Source organism: Cavia porcellus, unplaced genomic scaffold (assembly GCF_034190915.1).
Source record: "Cavia porcellus strain 051 isolate PalLab524CR breed Dunkin Hartley unplaced genomic scaffold, mCavPor4.1 scaffold_1, whole genome shotgun sequence".
Taxonomy (NCBI): Eukaryota; Metazoa; Chordata; class Mammalia; order Rodentia; family Caviidae; genus Cavia; species Cavia porcellus.
The window spans coordinates 71,544,328-71,562,192 of NW_026947484.1; the positions used below are offsets into that span (position 1 = coordinate 71,544,328).

Consider the following 17,865-nt stretch of genomic DNA (forward strand, 5'->3'; position numbering starts at 1 on the left):
TGACGGGTAAGAGCGTACTCCCCCCGTGCGACTCAACCTAAGCCAGGCCCTACCCCATCCTGCACGTAAGCCGCTGGACTGTTAGATGCTGCCCAGGTCTAAATTTCTCTCCGAGGGGATTTCTTTACGGAGAGGAAATAAGTGCAAGCTTGTGTGCATCCAGGTTCCGTCCAGTTTGTGCCTGGCCCTAGAAAAAGGACGAGGGCCTCAGGGCCTTGGCAGACCATGGGACGGCCGACCAGGGTCTAAGCCAAGGACCTACGGTGGGCCTACACATAGGGCATAAGCCTCTGCACCCAGTCCAGGAAGGGCTACGATGCGCACATTCATAAAAAATAAAAAAGGGGGAGATGTTGGGAGCCGCAGCCCCGAGCCCGGTCGCCTCACTTGGCGGACGTGAGGCCTGTAGTAAAGAGTAAAGCCTGAGGTAGATTACCCCTCCCATCGAGCACGTTAGTTTCCTGCTTACCGCGTAAGCAACCCGCTCAACAATATAGTCTGCCTGGCAACTGATGATGTTAGCCAATCAGCTTGCCTTGCTTACTTTAACATGATTGGACACTGTATCCGTATATATACTGGTGCCACCCCTGGGGGGGAAGAAGAAGCCCGGAAGTAGAAGCCCAAAAGGAGCCGCGGGGAGCGGACCAAAGGAGGCTTCGGCTGGGAGCGATCCCAGGGCAGGCTGTACGGAGAAGGAAAATAAAAGAAAAGGTTGTCCACTGCCAGACTTTGTCGTGTGTCCTTCCTGCCGGCCGGGAGCGACATCGACAAAACACCAAGAATTGGAATTGAGAGTCCCATTTAAAATTTTTGTGTGATTGTCTATAGCAGTGATTGATGAATACACACACCTTTCAGAACCAGAGGTCCCCTTAGTTTTAACTGAGCTTTCACAGATGACACTGTCACACGGCTGATTTCGGTGACCCTGTGCTGTGTGTCAGTGTACTCTGCATGCCCTGAGAGCCCTGCTCACTGTTCTGTATCCACATAGAAAATACATGTAATTTAGGGCTTCGGAAATCACTGTAGACGCACTCACCCAGCACTGGAGTACACCTGAATGATTAGGTGTTTAGCAAGCTGGCATAGGCAGCAACTACAGGGCCCTTATGCCCCTTCGAGGTCTGGTTCTCTGGGGATGGACTGATTTGCTGCCAGCCTTGTCCACCTGGTTAGGGCTGTTTTCCTTCCCATCTTCCCCTGAAAACAAGTGTCCCTTTGGACTCTTTCCATTCTCAGATTCTCTAATTCCAAGGCTGTCAGAGAACAGAAAGTTTCACAGTACCATAAGAGCCAAAATAAGTAAATAAATAAATAAAGAACTGGGTTTAGTGGCCAGAGCAGCTGTGCTGCATATTCTTATCACAGGTTTAAGCTCTGTAAATTTTAATTCATCTGTAAATAGTGCCCTGTCTCCAGATGCAACTTTGGTGCTGGAGCGCTGGTTTTCTTAAGGGCTTAAGTTCAGAATCAAAAGTGTTACAAATAAGTAGTGTCCTCGTTTTTTTTTTTTTCTTTCTTTCTTTCTTTCTTTTTTTTTTTTTTTTTTTTTTTTTTTTTGTTCCGGGTCTGTTCACCCAATCATATCCCAATATGCAAATAAACTTTAGTCACTGCAGATAAAACAGGAAAAATAAAGCCAAGTGCTGTATCTGAGTCAAATTGCTCAGCTCGTCAACTGTGTTCCAGGAGCAGAACCAGAAATGTTTCCCTCAGCAAAAATAGCTGTACCTGCCCCTCTGGCTGATTTAAAGATTCAGTACACTAAGGTGAGTACCACTAGCATGTGCTGCATTGCTTTGGGTTTCCATAAGATCCACCTCTTTGAAGCTTAAAAGGTCGAAGTAACTGGAATTGTGTGAAGAGCCCTTTGGAAATACAAAAAATAATGCGTTATATAAAATGCAGCTCTGGTTGTGCGTAATCGTGCAGGCCTGTAATCCCTGCACTCCAGGGGCTGAGAAAGGATTGCTGTGAATTTGAGGCCACCCTGAAGTACATGGCGAGTTCCTCTCCTAAAAACAATATTGAAAAAACAAAAGGCAGGTCTGAGCTTGGTGGCCTAATCATATAATAAATTCTCAATTGTATTAAACATTTTGCTAATTTATCATATTTGCAAGTGAAAGAAATTCCTTCCTATGTGAAAGTTTATCATTATATTATTATATTATATTATTATTATTCTGGTTTCCGTAGAAACCAGAACTTAGTGGACTTCAATAAACAGTGCCTTCTGCTTAAGAAACAGTTATCAGAGACCCGCTATCTCCCTTGGGAGAAGACACTGGTCTCACTGTGAGGAGGAAAGTTAGGAAGATCCCTTTTTAAGACTGCTGTTAAACATTTTCCTTTCATCTGTGATTTTCTAGTTAATTTCCTTTTACATTTTTCTTCTTTGAAAAACAAATATTTTTCCACTCAAAATTTTGCCTTGCTGCCTCAGCGTTTGAGCTTGAAGCTGCTGCCAGAGATCTAGCTTTGTTTCCTTTATGCTGCACCTAACTATGTCCCAGGGCTCTGGTATTGTTTATTCTTCCCTTTATTTCAACTATTTCTTCTCTAGTCCTCTTTCCCTCCAGTCTTTGGCACACTTTTCGGTCCCTAAGGTTGACAAAATATTGGCAATATATTTTACTCCCTGTGTGTTTACATCACCACCACCCCCTCTATGTCAAAATGAACTGCAGGTCTGAAAATCCACACAGCCAAGTCATAAGGTGATTCTATATAACCTCCCCCTCCTTTGGAATATTTGAAAAGAAATCCTTTGTGCACTGAAAATGGAGCCTCTTCACAGCTCCCTGCCATAAGGAAGTGTTGGTTCCCCTTACGAAAGCACAGAGCAACTTGCTCACTGGGGCTTAGGGCAGCAGGAGCTGATTAAGGGAATTTAGGTGACTTTGTGAAAGGGAATCTTACTGCAGACTCCAAAATCGCTCATCAGCAGAGAAGATTGAGAGGATTTCCTCTAGCCACCAGCAAAATACGAACTTGATATCAGGCTGAAATATTTGGAGACTGCTTTTTAAAAAATCTGTAGTTGTATACCAAACATACTGAAATATAGTAACTGTTACTCTGGAAAGGCAAAATGTTCCAAAAATATGATCTGGATATTAAACTGAATCTCACAAAGGGGTATTTGTTTGTCAATGATAACAAGATGTATCTTTTTAAGTCTAACATATCCAAAACGAAAAGTATAGAAATCTATTTGTATGTTATTTTGACATTCCCACTGATAGTTTCTCCAAATAAAATAAGACACACTTGAATTCAAAGAGCCTGCATAAGCATCTATAATTTCAAACCAATATTGTGCAGTTAATAATGTTGATGTCATTATATTACTGTACATCTTTATTACACTAAATATCCTGAGTCTAAAATTGTTACTAGACTTGAATATATATAATGATTAAAAAGGATTCAAGTACATATTGCTTTTACATCATTCTATTTATTTGCTAATCTTGTCAAAGTCAGACAGGAAGCAGAAAATTAGGTTGTTGCCATGATACATCATTTCAACAGACCCAACAAAGATATCATCAATATTATAATAAAAATTTTTTAGCCTGTACTACTCTATATCTACTTAATACAATTATAGGGGGTGGTATTTATTCAAATATATGAACACACAGCTAGTATAAAAATAATAAATGTAAAGCTAAGAAAATTAAAATACACAAAAAGGTAGCTCATAGATTCTCCATAACTCAGAAGCAGAAAATAATGTCAGAATACCATGGATTTACAATTAAGGGCCAGGGATTTAGCTCCCAGCATAAGTGCTTGCCTGGCAAACATAAGGTTATGTGTTCGATCTCCCATACCAAATATAAAAAAATCAAAACAAACAACGTACAATTACTTCACTCATACTATCTATACCGAGTTCTGTTATTCCCTTGTTCTCTTATTGATGATAGAAGAAAAGTGACTTATATTGCAAAGGCCAATACTACGTTCTGCACTAAAGCCTCAGGCTCTTATTCTTAGCTTACTAATATAGACTCTGGGCTAATTCATAAACTGGTTTCTGTATTTCAAAGAACTTTTGGTACTTTAAAATCAGTATTTGCAAAACACTCATTGATCCAGAATATAGGTCAAGCTTCTTACTGGGGCATCAAAATTCATCACAAACCAACTTCCTTCTCATTGTCAGGACTGATCCATGACTTGATTTAATGGGAGCTCTCAGCTGGGGCAGCCTTTATTTCTTCAGAACCAATCAATAAAATACAGACCTCTAGCCAACAGTTTCTAAGCAAATTTCATATAAACCAGCTTGTAAGAACAAAATAAATCATCAGAAAGTAGTCTGTCATGAGATCAATTTAAAATAGCCAAAATGGTTGTGCTCAGAATTTGAAGTAGAAAATAGATCAAACTGACCAAAGCTTCTACTCTGGTCTCAGATTCCCACTATTTCACGCAACAACAGCAATTTTAAAATTGTTTTCTCCAGTCTGTACTTTCAAGCATTGAAAAGACTGCATACCTTCCTGAAACTTAAAAAATATTACTTTATTTCTGTGTGCAGATGTGCTTGTGTATTTGTATGTGTGTTTGTATGTAAAATGTCAGTTACAAACAAAAAAATTTAGCTAGGAAAAATTGTTAGGCATTGTGTGATGCTTCAGTTTAAATTCATAGACATTTCCCGTAGGTGTGACTTTAATCCTCTTTAATGTCTTTTGTCTGTATCCCCACAGATCTTCATCAACAACGAGTGGCATAATTCAGTCAGTGGCAAGAAATTCCCCGTCATTAATCCTGCAACCGAAGAGGTGATCTGTGAGGTGGAGGAAGGAGATAAGGTGAGTTTCTGAATCCAGCTCTGCTTCATGCCAGGCTCAGCTGCCTCTCACCGGCCCTGAGCTCCCACTCCATTGACAAGTGAACACGTGGCTTGGACACGGGGCTGTGGGACAGTCCTGGCCTATGAAGAGCACTGGGTCACTGCATAATAATGACAATCCTTATAGTCAGGTTTCAGTGTTATTTCTCTTCTTATAGTTTTCTCTGCTTTTCAAATGCATAGTGCATAATACATTTATGATACACACAATTTGTACAATAAAAGATTAATCACAGGTTTGAAAAAGGAGAGAAATCCTTTATATAAAAGACTTCTTTTTAATTTGCTGGGTAAAAAATTTAAAACTAATGAATGATTTTGGACACTAATTATATGATAACTACATTACCAACTTATTTTACTAAAAATGTTTTTTGTTTGTTTATTTTTTGGGTTTTTTTGTTTTTGTTCTTTTTTTTTTTATGTTTTGATACCATGGATCAAACCTGCACTGCCAGGCAAGCACTTGTACTGCTGAGCTAAATCTGCAGCTAAAATCTTTAAATTATTATGAATTAGTATACCCTTATGATAACAGGTGGAATAACTAGCTAAAAGTATAGTTATATTCTAGTTAAAATAGTAGGAAAACAGAAACTACTTAGATAGTTTTTCTTAATTCTAAGTACTGCATTAATTTAATAATTCTAACTTTAAGGGGAAGGTAAAATTTTTAGTTGTATTTATAAATGATGATAAATAGCAGAGTAGAAATAGCTGAGTTTTTATTCGAGTATATTACTAATAACATCTTGAAAAGTGCCAGGCACTTAAAGCTTCAGTTACTATGGGATTTTACACTTCTTTCAAGTCTTCTCAAATCTTCCCTGTGTAATTAGGGAACATTGTATTGGCCCGTAATCCTGTGTTACTCTATATAGGTAGTGGTTCTTGTAATGTGCCTATTCACAGTAAACCTAGTATTGTGGAACTGACTCTTTAGGTAATGAGCCAGAAGTTTCAGGGACGGAATGTACGGGTAGAATTGAACTAAGACTGGGCTTTCAGTGCTATCACAAAGCAAGGAGGAAGGGCGGGCACACATGGAGTTTCCAGAGCAGAGCGAGATGTGGGTGGTTACCGGGTTCACTTCAGTGGCTGTTTTAGGCTGTGTGGAGTAATCCTGCAAACTGCTCCTGGTACTGCAGCATAAACTAATAAATAATTGGTGGGTATAAAAGTAAACTGCCATTAGAGTAAATTCTTGTGATGAGGATAAAATTAATACTGCTCTGATAACCGTTTTCTTCATCTGTGATTAAATTCATATGGCCATGTGTGATGAGAAGCAGCTGAAGGGTTCAGTCCTTTATCAGTGCGCAATTTAAGAAGTTTTCATCATTCAAGTTATTTTCATACACTCAGCTTGTGGGTCTTTACTTAAAAAAAAAAAAATCCAGCTCTTAAGCAATAGTGTTTCTGCTGGTAGTAAATTTGAGTTAATGCCCGAATTGTTTTCTGGTTCATTAAAAAAATTAAACCCCTGAAGATTTCAGCCCTTGAATAAAACTGCTAGCTCTGAATTTAAAACAACAAAAAAATGAAAGATTAACCAAAAACAACAAATTTTATGCCTAATATCTTTAATAATACAAAAGCTTTGTTATGTAATGGAATCAGTTAAAATATTACTTATGATATAAATGTCAATAAAGTTATATAAGGGTAACATGATAGGTTTACAAGATGGCTAACCAAATTATGAAGCATTTATTAACTGCCTATTGTAGGCCCAGAATAAAAAGAAATGTAGCCTGTAACACAGATCGCAGTAAATATTCATTGCAAAGGGGACATTATTAGAATTCTGCAGAGCTACAAAAACTACACTGAAGTCAGATTTTAGTTCTGCTCTGCTGGATCTCATGTTTCTGGGTTCTACTCACCTGTGAAACAAGATACATGAAGATCGTTGTAGTAACTTGGGGCTATAAAGAACGTACATATTATACGTTCCCATATACAGAGCCTCAGTGTAAGTAAGCTCCCGTTACCTAGCATCAAGCCTGATCAGTCTGATGAGGATTTAGTGATATTAGAATATTTGAAGGCTAAAGAAGGGTAGGATTTTGAAAACAAAGGACTGTGCTGGTAGAACTTTCTTGGCAAGGAGCATCCCAGGATGATAAGAAGTCAGATCAGAGGGCGTTTCAAGGTCCAAAGATAATGACCTTGGCAGTCTGGCCTTGAAACTGTAGGCAAAAAGAACAGTTATAAACACCAAGAAAGAAAGTGACAAGATAGAATTATATGAAAAAGACTCACTGGGTAGCAACAGGCAACACAAGAAGGGCAGGCTGTCAGCAGTTTAAAATAACAAAAGGTACAGGAGTAGGGTGTTACTGAAAATACATTACAGTACACTGGAATTGCTGAGGGGTACAGTATTTTAATGCTATGACTTCTAGGATTATAAGAACAATTGCAACTGTCCAGAAATGTTTACCATAAGGTCTCTCTCTCATAAAAAGTGGGTATCATGGGTTACCTCATTTAATCCGCAACTCAACTCTGTGAGGTCACTTACCTTGAATTTACAAGAAAACAGAAGTTAAAAAATGTGGCACAATGTTTGACTTTAGAATACAGTAGAGCCTCTGTATCTATAAACTCCTCCTTTGCAGAATGAACCCACCGTGATGACGTGGTTGCTGACACCAAATATGAAGTTAGGCTTAAGAGGGATGGGTCTATAACACTGAACATGTGCAGACATTTTTATCATAATCCTCTAAATGAATAACATAATAGCTACTTGCATAGCATTTGTATTATAGTAGATACAACAGTAATATAGAGATAATTTAATATATATGTTAAAATGTATATATATATTTTATTTTTTGCAAAAATACTGTTTGTATTTAAATAAAAGACATCTGTGGATTTAGATTAACTCTACGGTGGTCCATAGAATAAGTTGCTCTTGGATACAGAGGAATAACTGTTACTCATGGTATATAAGATAGTGGGGTGATGATTTGGGTAAAGTCCTTCCCATTTGACTGAATATTTCAAAAGGGAAATCTCTTAAATACAGTATTCTATCATTAGTAGACTGATGAGAAAATGCTGTAGGGTGGATTGTGTATGAAAATCTTTATATGGATGGATAAATAGAAAGATGGACCAAGTGATCACTAAGGATGGCTGGATGACTCAAAATGTATCTAGTAAGTAGGAATTTGAATATGTCTGTTTTATGTTGCTCCAAAACTATAAGTTAACTATCGTGTTGCTATTTATGCTCTCTACGCTTAAATATAATATATGAGAGAAAGCCAGATACAATTCAAAAGACACAGCCACAAGAATATCTTTATTTTAGCAACATTCTCAAAGGATGTGTTTTTCACATGACAGAGTAATTGTCCTGAGGCCAGTTCCTCTTGTTCTTCTGGGGTGCTCAGAACACATCTGAAAGCCCATATTTGGCTATGACCAACAGCAGAACAATGAGCAGAAGGACAAAAACAAAAGTTGTGTCACACAGAGCTGTTCAAACACAGAGCTGCATGCATTTGATAGGACATGATATCCAGAGGCCATACTGGCAATCACAGATTCTTGTGGTTTGCTTCTCTGTTTCTTTTCCTAAACAGTGCTCTCTGATTTTAATTGGAGAAGGGAAGAATTTATGGTAAAAGCAATGATAAAGCATAAACAATATGATTAACCAAATGCTCAAAATATGCACTGTGTATGCTTTTATCAGCATGAAAAGCAATAAAGCCATATGTTTTACTGTATATATTCATCATTCTTCCAGGTTTTACAGTGAGACACACGAGTGAGATGAATTACAGTGAACAAAAACTTGTGCATAGATAGTCACTTAATTAGATCAGATGACACTTTTAGAGTGTCTCTCTTGCTCCATGTTATATTAGTTTAGTTATAAATACAGATACAGATTTACAAAGGTTCAATTTCCAATTTTTAACTTTAACAAGATGCAAGTGTAATACACATTCAGTGGAAATCATACTTTGAATTTTCAATTTTGATGTTTTGCCCCAGTCTGGCAATACTCAGCAGAACAATAGTTTCCTGAAACACAGAGTAGCAGCAGCAAAGCACAGCTCCCAGTCAGCTCCACAACCCAGCTGTACACTGCCAGTACTGCTCAACATTGAACAGCAAAGGGAGATATTCACCACTTGACTCCCGTGGTATCTTAAACATTCTGAGCACATTTAAGGCAAGCAAGGCCAAACCTTGACATTGTTTAGATCAGGTCTATTACATGTATTTTGACTTATATTATTTCAACTTACCTGTGTTTATGGGGATGATCCCTCTCAAAAATCAAGGAACATCTGTATTTAAACATGCTTCTATTTATTTGCACTTTAATTTTAATTTGTAATTTGGATATTTCTTAATTGAATGCAGTCTAAGGTGGGGACATAATAATTTCATGTCTATGACTCTCTAAAAGGCAGGATTTAGCTTTAAATAAGATTCACCTTGTGAGCAACTTCAGAAGAGTCATTTCCTTTTACTCTTCCTAATTCTCAATGGGAATTTTATCTTCAGCCAGAAGTTGCAAGCTACTGGGGTGAGGTGTTGTCTTAATCTGTGGAATTCCGCAGAGTAGTCAGGCCGATACAGAAGAACGGGGGTGAGAGGAATATTTGCAATTTAATGTATTTGCAATTGATGTGTGGGAAAGTAAGAATGGTGATACTTATTATAGGTATATTTTGTAGGACATGAGAAGCTGTCAGCTCAAGGATCCATAAGGAAATGGAAACCAAGGAGGTTTAAGAGACAAGTAACGGAGTGTACCTGATTTAGAAAATAACACAAAACAATGAGGGAAGGCAGCTTGAGAGCAGGATGATATGAGGCAGGTTACCAAAGGAATATAAAGTATGCTGAAGAGCAGGACATCCATGCTTAGACGAGCTTCACTGAAATTCAGTTCATCCACTTTTAGATACTGACCTTGAGCAAATCTCCTCTCTCCTCTCCTGTGTTTCTTCATCTGTTAAAAGAAGAACATGTTGGCCCTAAGATATTGTTGAGAATCAAATGAATCATCAAATATAACATTATTCAAACAGTTCCCAGAATATGGTAAACACTCAAATGAGAACAACTAGTAAAATACAGTTAACACTTATATTCTAGGAAATCAAGCAGGTGTCAGGAGTGATGGCTCAGCAAGGGTCAGTGCAGCTACCATAGCTGGATGTGTAGAATGTGCCAGGCTTGGAGGTCATGGAGACGCCACACCTGCTCATGAGTAGCTACAGCTGTTTTCAAGGGTTGTTGCTATAGGCTTTGCTCTGCCAGTAAGTTGAGCGCATTGAACTGAATTCTCCCTGACTTGCAGGCAGATGTTGACAAAGCAGTGCAGGCCGCAAGACAAGCCTTTCAGATTGGCTCTCCATGGCGCACTATGGATGCCTCAGAGAGGGGCCGCCTCCTCCACAAGCTGGCTGACTTAATTGAAAGAGATCATCTGCTGCTGGCAGTGAGTATGACCACACTGGATGCATAGGGGGAGCTCGCCAAAGCATTTGCTGTTTGCCTTGGCACCATGATTGGTTTTTGTGAACACTACATCCTCTCTATTTTAAAAAGGAAAAATACTTGGTCTTTAGGACTCTTAGCCCTGGGGTTATTGTCAAGTAGTCATCCACTGGCTTGTTGTAGGTGATGCTAACTTCTGCTCCAATAACTAATCTTATTGACAAAGTTTTGTCAGTTCTTCAGTTAAGCCAAATTAAAGAAATGTCTTTCCTTTATTGTAGACTTTAACAAGCTTGCATGCCAGCATGCAACGGGAATCTTGTACAATATTGTACTAAGTTGTCAAATTTTCTTACCTGTGAACTGTTATTGAAATTCTTACTTGACTTTGTGAAGGTATCCCAAATATTTCACTAACATAAATCTTTTTTCTCTTTAGTTCCATAATTTCTGCTGAAGAAAATTCATGAACGAAAGACCCAGATGTTATAATTATTTAAGTGGATTACTAATATTTATATATAATTCAACATTAAAATGATTCTTTTGAGACCCATCTTTTCCTCTTTGACATTTTATGTAGTCCAGGGTAGCTACTAACCTATGGTGATCTTCTTGCTTCAGCCACCAGAGTGCTGAAAATATCACTGAAACATGATTAAAAATTACTAATAGGAAACTGTCTCCATGTTGAAATCTTATGGCAACACCAACCTGATCAAGGAGACTCCGTACTGTTCTCACAGCAAGTTACATCAAATTGTCAGCAACTCTTCAAATGTTGATTGATAGAAAACATTCAGACTGAGACGGAGTAACCACTCTGGTTTAGTAGCTGTGATTTCCTACGCATTTAATCTAGATTGTGTAATATGACACTATACACAGGTTATTATATCTCTTTTCTAGTTTTTCCTTTTAAAGAGCAAATTAATCAAGATAATTTCAGATTTCTTCTATATCCAAAATTCTGAAGTGCATATTCAACATTTCAACCATATGTATTTTAATCTAAAATTTTTATAGAAATTTAAATTTATGGATTGATCTATTTTTCAGACCATGGAGACAACAAATGCTGGAAAACTATTTGCTAGTACATATCTGATGGAAATAGGAAGCAGTGTGAAAACTCTACGCTACTGTGCAGGCTGGGCAGACAAGATCCAGGGCCGCACCATCCCCAGCGGTGAGGAGCCACAGGAGACCTCCGGGGCAGGGATGGGGCAGGGACTATAGAGCTGAATAACTGCAAGTGCCCTCTTGAACATGCAGCCAAGTGAAGCAAAATTATTCTCACCTGAGGTTAAGCCAACAAGTTCTAACCTAGGGTGTTCTGTGACTACTCCGCAATCGGCCTTTAAAGTTGTTTTAGCATAACAGGGCAGAGCTCCAAGGATAGGTTAGAAATTGGTGAAGTAGGAGCATTTTCATGGTTACAATTACTGATTTGGGGCAACTCTCTTAGGGCCCAAACTTTTCATAGCTGACCTCAGACATTAATTATTTGGGTTTCGTTCCCATAGTGACACTTAGACCCTTCCACAGTGTAATTATCAAAGGCTCATGGCTGCTCCACTGTGGGCCAGTTATGGGCATCTGTGCGTGTTCAAACTCAGTACAGTTAGAGCACAATAATCAAACAAACCAGCTCATTTTGATTGACTTCAAATATCTTCAAAACAATGTGAGTGTATGTGCATAGCCTGAGGTAAGAATTTGTGTATATAAACATGCACATAGGTATTATTTTGTTGTATATATGCACATAACAAAATAGAAATATTAAACATGTTTCACATGAAAAGAATCAGTTGGAGAAATTGTAAGGGAAGAGTTTAACTCATACAAGTGTGTTAACTTTGGGAATAAACCACTTCCAGAAATGGCCCTGATGTGCACTTCTAATCTAGCTGGAGTTTCTTTTGGGTTACAAGGGACAGGAAGTAAAAAGGGGAGAATGAGACCTCCGCGATACCGAGAAAGGGGATCCCTTTAGTGATGGTCTTACTTTAGCCTCAGACCATATAGGAAAAGCCACTGAAAGCACACGTGGATCTTCAGAAAGGCAGGCCTTGATCTGGCAGCCAAGGGGTTCTGCTGGGGATGGAAACAGAGGTAAACCCACCGAGCTGTGATGCTCTTGGGATGCCCACATCAAATTCTGAAGCACAGTAACCAGGCAGCTCTGGACAGAAAGGAGGTGGCCTTCACAGGGTCGTTTTTCACATGGACCCTGCTCTTAGTTTTGGTTTAGTAAGCAGAGGAAAAAGACATTTTAGAGCAAGTCGTTGAAAAAGTTTATTCCTTCTAGAAAGACAGTTTTAATTTTACTATTTTAGAAATTAAGTTGCTTTGTTCAAAATGGCTTGGTTATTGGTAAAGCTTTGAGCTGCTAGAAACACATTTGAACAAGGTTCTTCTTTCAGCTAGATATGGCCCTGCCTCCCTTTTCTTCCTTTTCCTATAAAACTTGAGCATAACAATGTAGAAAATGTTTCTCCTTGATGAAGAACAACAGAATTGTCTTCCTGATACTTCCTGACTTTCATCACTGTTTTTATTTAACTCTGTCTTATGGTTTCTATCCTTCTGGATTTAATTTGAAGGCTCAAATACATGTTTTGTAAGTTATTTAAGATATCACTTCTTTTTCATTTCTTTGATTACTATTTTCATCTTCCTCTCACATCAGTTTCAAGTCTCCATCCTTCCAAACTCAAGTAGATTAGCTCCCTGTAGAGCTGGGTGTGTGCTTCCTTTTCCAGATGGAGACTTTTTCACTTACACGAGACGTGAACCTGTTGGAGTGTGCGGCCAAATCCTTCCTGTAAGTCGCTCTCTTGTATAAGGTTTTTTTAAGGCCTAATTTAACATAAGCCTATTTAATTTGTTAACAAATATTTCTATGACTCAAACGTATGCTTTCCTACTGGTTTAATATGATGTAAATTTCAACAAGTAGGATTTATTGAAACCAGGTTTCCTATGACTGAATTTCTGGGATATAATTTAGGAAATAATGAAAATCTATCTCTACACTGACATCTTATCACCACTTATAGAGGAAAAAAATAAAAAACAAGAAACTTCCCTGGGTTCACAGGGCTACTCAGTGGTTGCATTGTGACCTTAGCCAAGCTCTCCTCCTGGGAACCCTCGCAACATTTTCTTTAACGAGACTGTTTGTCCAGGACTAGGGGAGTCGTTTAGTGGAGGTCCACATGCAACCTGTGTGAAGCCCTATGTTGGAAAACTGTAACTACAAAAGCAGAGTATTTATCCTATAAATGATTAATATTTCGGGGGTAAATAAAATGAATGACCTATAAGGAGATGAGAATAACCACTTTTTAAAATCAAGTGCTATTATTTTGTATTCTTATTCTACCAGAAAAAATAGTCACTACACTGTTGGCTGGTATCCAAAAGCAGGCAGTGATTGTTTTTCCTGGTAGAATAAGAATTTAAAATAACAGCACTTGATCAAATATGGGGGCTCTATTCTTGTCCCGTCTATATGCTTCCATTAAGAGTTTGTCATTTACAAGTTCCTTCTGGCCATGACTTAACCAGAACACACTGATGTCTGTCCAAACTGCTACAGTCATTATTTAACAACTACTGGGAAGGAGGAAATATGTAATGTCAAAGTTACGTTAATAACTGGGCCTTTGAGCAAAACAAACCCACAGTGTGGAATGTTGCTTTCCAGTGGAACTTCCCGTTGGTTATGCTGGTCTGGAAGATAGGACCCGCTCTCAGCTGTGGAAACACAGTGGTGATCAAACCTGCAGAGCAAACTCCCCTCACTGCTCTTCACGTGGCATCCTTAATTAAAGAGGTAAGCAAGTGTCCTGGGTCAAAGCACAAGACTCCAAGAGCCCCAGCTGCAATGGACAGCCTGATATAGACTGCTGCACTGCTCTGGAAGGCTCCATCCAGTGGTGAGGGTGCCCTGAGCAGGGCTGCTAGCTGGGATTTCTGGCAATTAGTGTGCTTGAGTCTTCCCCAAATGCACAGCAGAAGCCCGAGCAAAGGCTTGGAGTCAGTTACCTGGTGACTGATTATTTTGTTTTTTGTTTTTTTGGTTTGGTTTTTTTTTTGTTTGTTTGTTTCTGTTTTGTTTTGCTTTTTCCCCACTCTCATGAATACAAATTCATGTTGAAATTAATATAGAGTTCTTTCAATGCTGGAATATTTTGTGCTAGTTCCTAACTAGCAGTAATGGCCCAGTAGTTTTTGCAAATTTGTTTCAATTTAAACAGATTTTTAGTTTTAATCCCTGAAGGCTGGAGTTCACTGTGCCTGTATGTTCTTTTGTAACACTGGGTCATATTCTATCTAAATCCTACTTCTATGAACAAATATTTTTATATTCACTTTTCTATTATTCATTCTTCTATATTTTCTTCTTCAAAGGCAAGCAAAGGGTATGTGAATATAATTTTCATTAGCTATCCTAACTTTGAGAATATATAACTTTTAAATCACTTATTACTCTTTATCCTTCACATCTTACCAAAACTTAAGCAACTATTAGTCATTGGAAACTTATTATTTACGAACTCTACACTCATACCTTAAAGAATATTCTTCATTTCAAATTAAATATAGACAAGCATATGTGAAAATTAAGCACTGTGATGTAATGACATGCAGTTCAGCAGGCTCATATCAATTCCAGCCCTACTGCTGCCTACTTGAATTCTTTAAAGGGGGTAACAGCAGCTCGTGAAGCTTCATCCTAAACAGAATGATCTTGCTTACCTGACATTTTACCTATTGACTAGTGTCTCTGTTGATTTTGCAACTCAGCTCCTAAACCTTAAGCAATCAACATCTAAACAGTTAAAAATGTGAGGTTATTTCATTTTTTCATTTCTGGTGATATAAATAATAAACATACTACTTTCATATAGTAACTCAAGGAGATAGCATACACTTAGAGGTAGTTATCTCCTTGAGTTACTATAAGGAAATCTGAGATGGTCCTCATTAGAGCATTGCTCCATAAACTACAGACTTACCCTGGGAAAGAAGCACAGCTGAATCTTGCCTCCACTGAGTTATTTTCATGTGGGCTGAGAAATGGCATAATAATAATAAGTAGTAAAGAACAAAGCTGCTTAAACACTTTTATCTGTGTAGGGAAATGCACAAGATGAGCCTGCAGCAGCAGCCTGCACCCCACCCCCCCCTTTCTTGCATCTTTCTGAGTTCCTTGTACCCATTCTGCTTTTTTCCTTTCAGGCAGGTTTTCCTCCCGGGGTGGTGAATATTGTCCCTGGCTATGGGCCCACCGCAGGGGCCGCCATCTCCTCACACATGGACGTGGACAAGGTGGCCTTCACAGGGTCCACAGAGGTAATGCTACTCTCTCAGCCTGGCCGCTAGATGTGTCAATGCCTGTGATGCCGAGGGTGTTTATGGGACTATTCCTAAACCAACACTTCCTTAAAACTCAAGTTCACTTTAATGACCTGTGTTGTTTATTCTAGCTACCGTTTTGCTTACACAACATAAGCAATTGTAGTTCAGATGAAATGAAATACTGACTACAAACACGGAAGCACTGAACTGTGCTCAGTGTGTTCTTTACCTTCTCTTCTGAGAAACAGCTTCTGTGTCATATGATTCATACAGTTTCTGGTAGAAAATATAAATCAGGCCCTAGTGATTTGTGTGAATGAGTGAGTTGTTTCCCACAGAACATGAAAATTAAGGAGAAGCTCTTCACCCTGAGATCCTCATCAGGGACTCCTTTCCTGTACCTTCTGAAAGGGAGTCAGAAGCTCAGTTTCTCTTGATGTTACCAATGGTCTCACTCATGTTCTCTCTAGCCTGGTTAGCCAAAAATTTAAGTACAGTCGGATTCCTTCCATGAGCACCTCAAGTAGAGGGGATGTGGAAGGTAGACTTTGGCAGGGAGAATGGCTTTCTATCCTAAGCAAAATTAAGTGAAGAAATCATAATTGTCAAGCAAAAAGTTTTCTTGAGTTCTACTGTTAGATGATGACTTTGTCAGATGTTCACTCAAAAAAATAATGTGAGCCTCTGACTGCACAGCCTAAAGGATAAATTCTGAGCAAGAATTCATCTTACAAAGCTGCTGACATTAGTATAAACCAAACCAGGCATAATAGAGGGAGAGATGTATATAAAGTGGTGTAAAGAGATTCATGAGAAAGAATATTGTTCTCAAATGGCTGCTAGAACTTCCTGTGCATTTGGGGAATGCTTCCGTGTTGAACCCTAAAGATTGTAAAATAGGAACATTCTCTAAGGCTGTCCAACCTGCAGCCCACAAACCAATTGTCCTTTTTATGTCATAATGTAAAATATAAATAAAACCAGTTTCATTACTCACATATACTACCTATATTATGTGCTTTATGTGTGTCCCTACACAATTTCTCTTCCCTCCATGGGCCTCAGACAAGGAAAATGTTGGACACCCATGTATCTCGGGAGTAAAATGAATATGCTTTCATTATTTTACAATCTTGTAAGCCACCCTAATATATCTTTTAAACCTATTAACACAGAGGCTGGGGATTTAGCTCATCAGGCACAAGCACCTGCCTTGCAAGTGTGTGATTGTGAGTTCGATCCCCAGTACTGATCAAAAAAAAAAGAAGAAGAAGAAGAACAAGACAAAAAAAAATGTAAACTTATTTACACAGAAAACTGATGTAGGATGTTAAATATTACTATTTTGATATACTAAATCTAGGTAAATAAAGACACATTTTTCATTGGTTTTTATAGAGGTAAGAGTAGAAAAATCTTGTATTCTGCCCATCTCTGAGATAAGGAATGGCCAACCAGTCTTCAGGATTTTCTGTGGGATACACAAGAATTACAAGACATGGCAATAACTATCAGTGTTATTTTTTTTTAGTTTGTTTTTTAATTTTTTTGTTGTTGCTTTTGCTTTTTGTTTTCTGGGGTATTTCTCTTTATTTTATGTATATATGTATGTATGTATGTATGTATGTATGTATTTTTGTTATCAGGAGTTAAACTCATGATCTCACACATGCCAGGAAGGTGCTACATTCCTGACTCCACAATAGCTAGTAAAGTGACTGAAAGCACAGCAGAGAAGGGCAGGAATGAAGGCACAAGCTCCCCAGCCCAGAGCTGTAACTTTTCACCCCCTAGACACAGGCACGTTTCCAGGTCGCTCTCTTCTCCCGTCCATCTGCGTCCCCTGACCCCACTGTCCGCATCACTGCCCGTTGGACCTGGCTCATCCCTAAGCTCCTGTAGTGTTCTGGGTCATTTTACCTGCAGAAAAGGAAGCTTGACCTTAGAAGACTGGGAAACTTCTGGGTTCCCTCCTGACGCTGCCCCTCATGGCAATGTGGCTCACAAATGTTAAGTGTCCTTGTTAAGTTTGAAACTGAGCTTTAAAGGGACAAGAAAATAATTCTAAATGACTTCAAATGAAAATTCAGTTTTTGAAAATGGTAGGTGAAGTATGTTGTAAAAGGAAAATG

General features: G+C 38.5%; 1 protein-coding gene across 1 annotated transcript in view; it reads left to right on the forward strand.

Moving 5' to 3' along the window:
* Positions 1–1,613: 1,613 nt before the first annotated feature.
* The window catches only part of LOC100733423 (aldehyde dehydrogenase 1A1-like), a 31,668-nt gene continuing 15,416 nt past the window's right edge, over positions 1,614–17,865 (forward strand). The window contains exons 1-7 of the mRNA XM_063249716.1: positions 1,614–1,775; positions 4,734–4,838; positions 10,221–10,361; positions 11,420–11,549; positions 13,129–13,190; positions 14,076–14,204; positions 15,614–15,727. Coding sequence (XP_063105786.1) covers positions 1,710–1,775; positions 4,734–4,838; positions 10,221–10,361; positions 11,420–11,549; positions 13,129–13,190; positions 14,076–14,204; positions 15,614–15,727 — 747 coding nt within the window. The 5' untranslated portion in view covers positions 1,614–1,709. The remainder of the gene's footprint in view (positions 1,776–4,733; positions 4,839–10,220; positions 10,362–11,419; positions 11,550–13,128; positions 13,191–14,075; positions 14,205–15,613; positions 15,728–17,865) is intronic.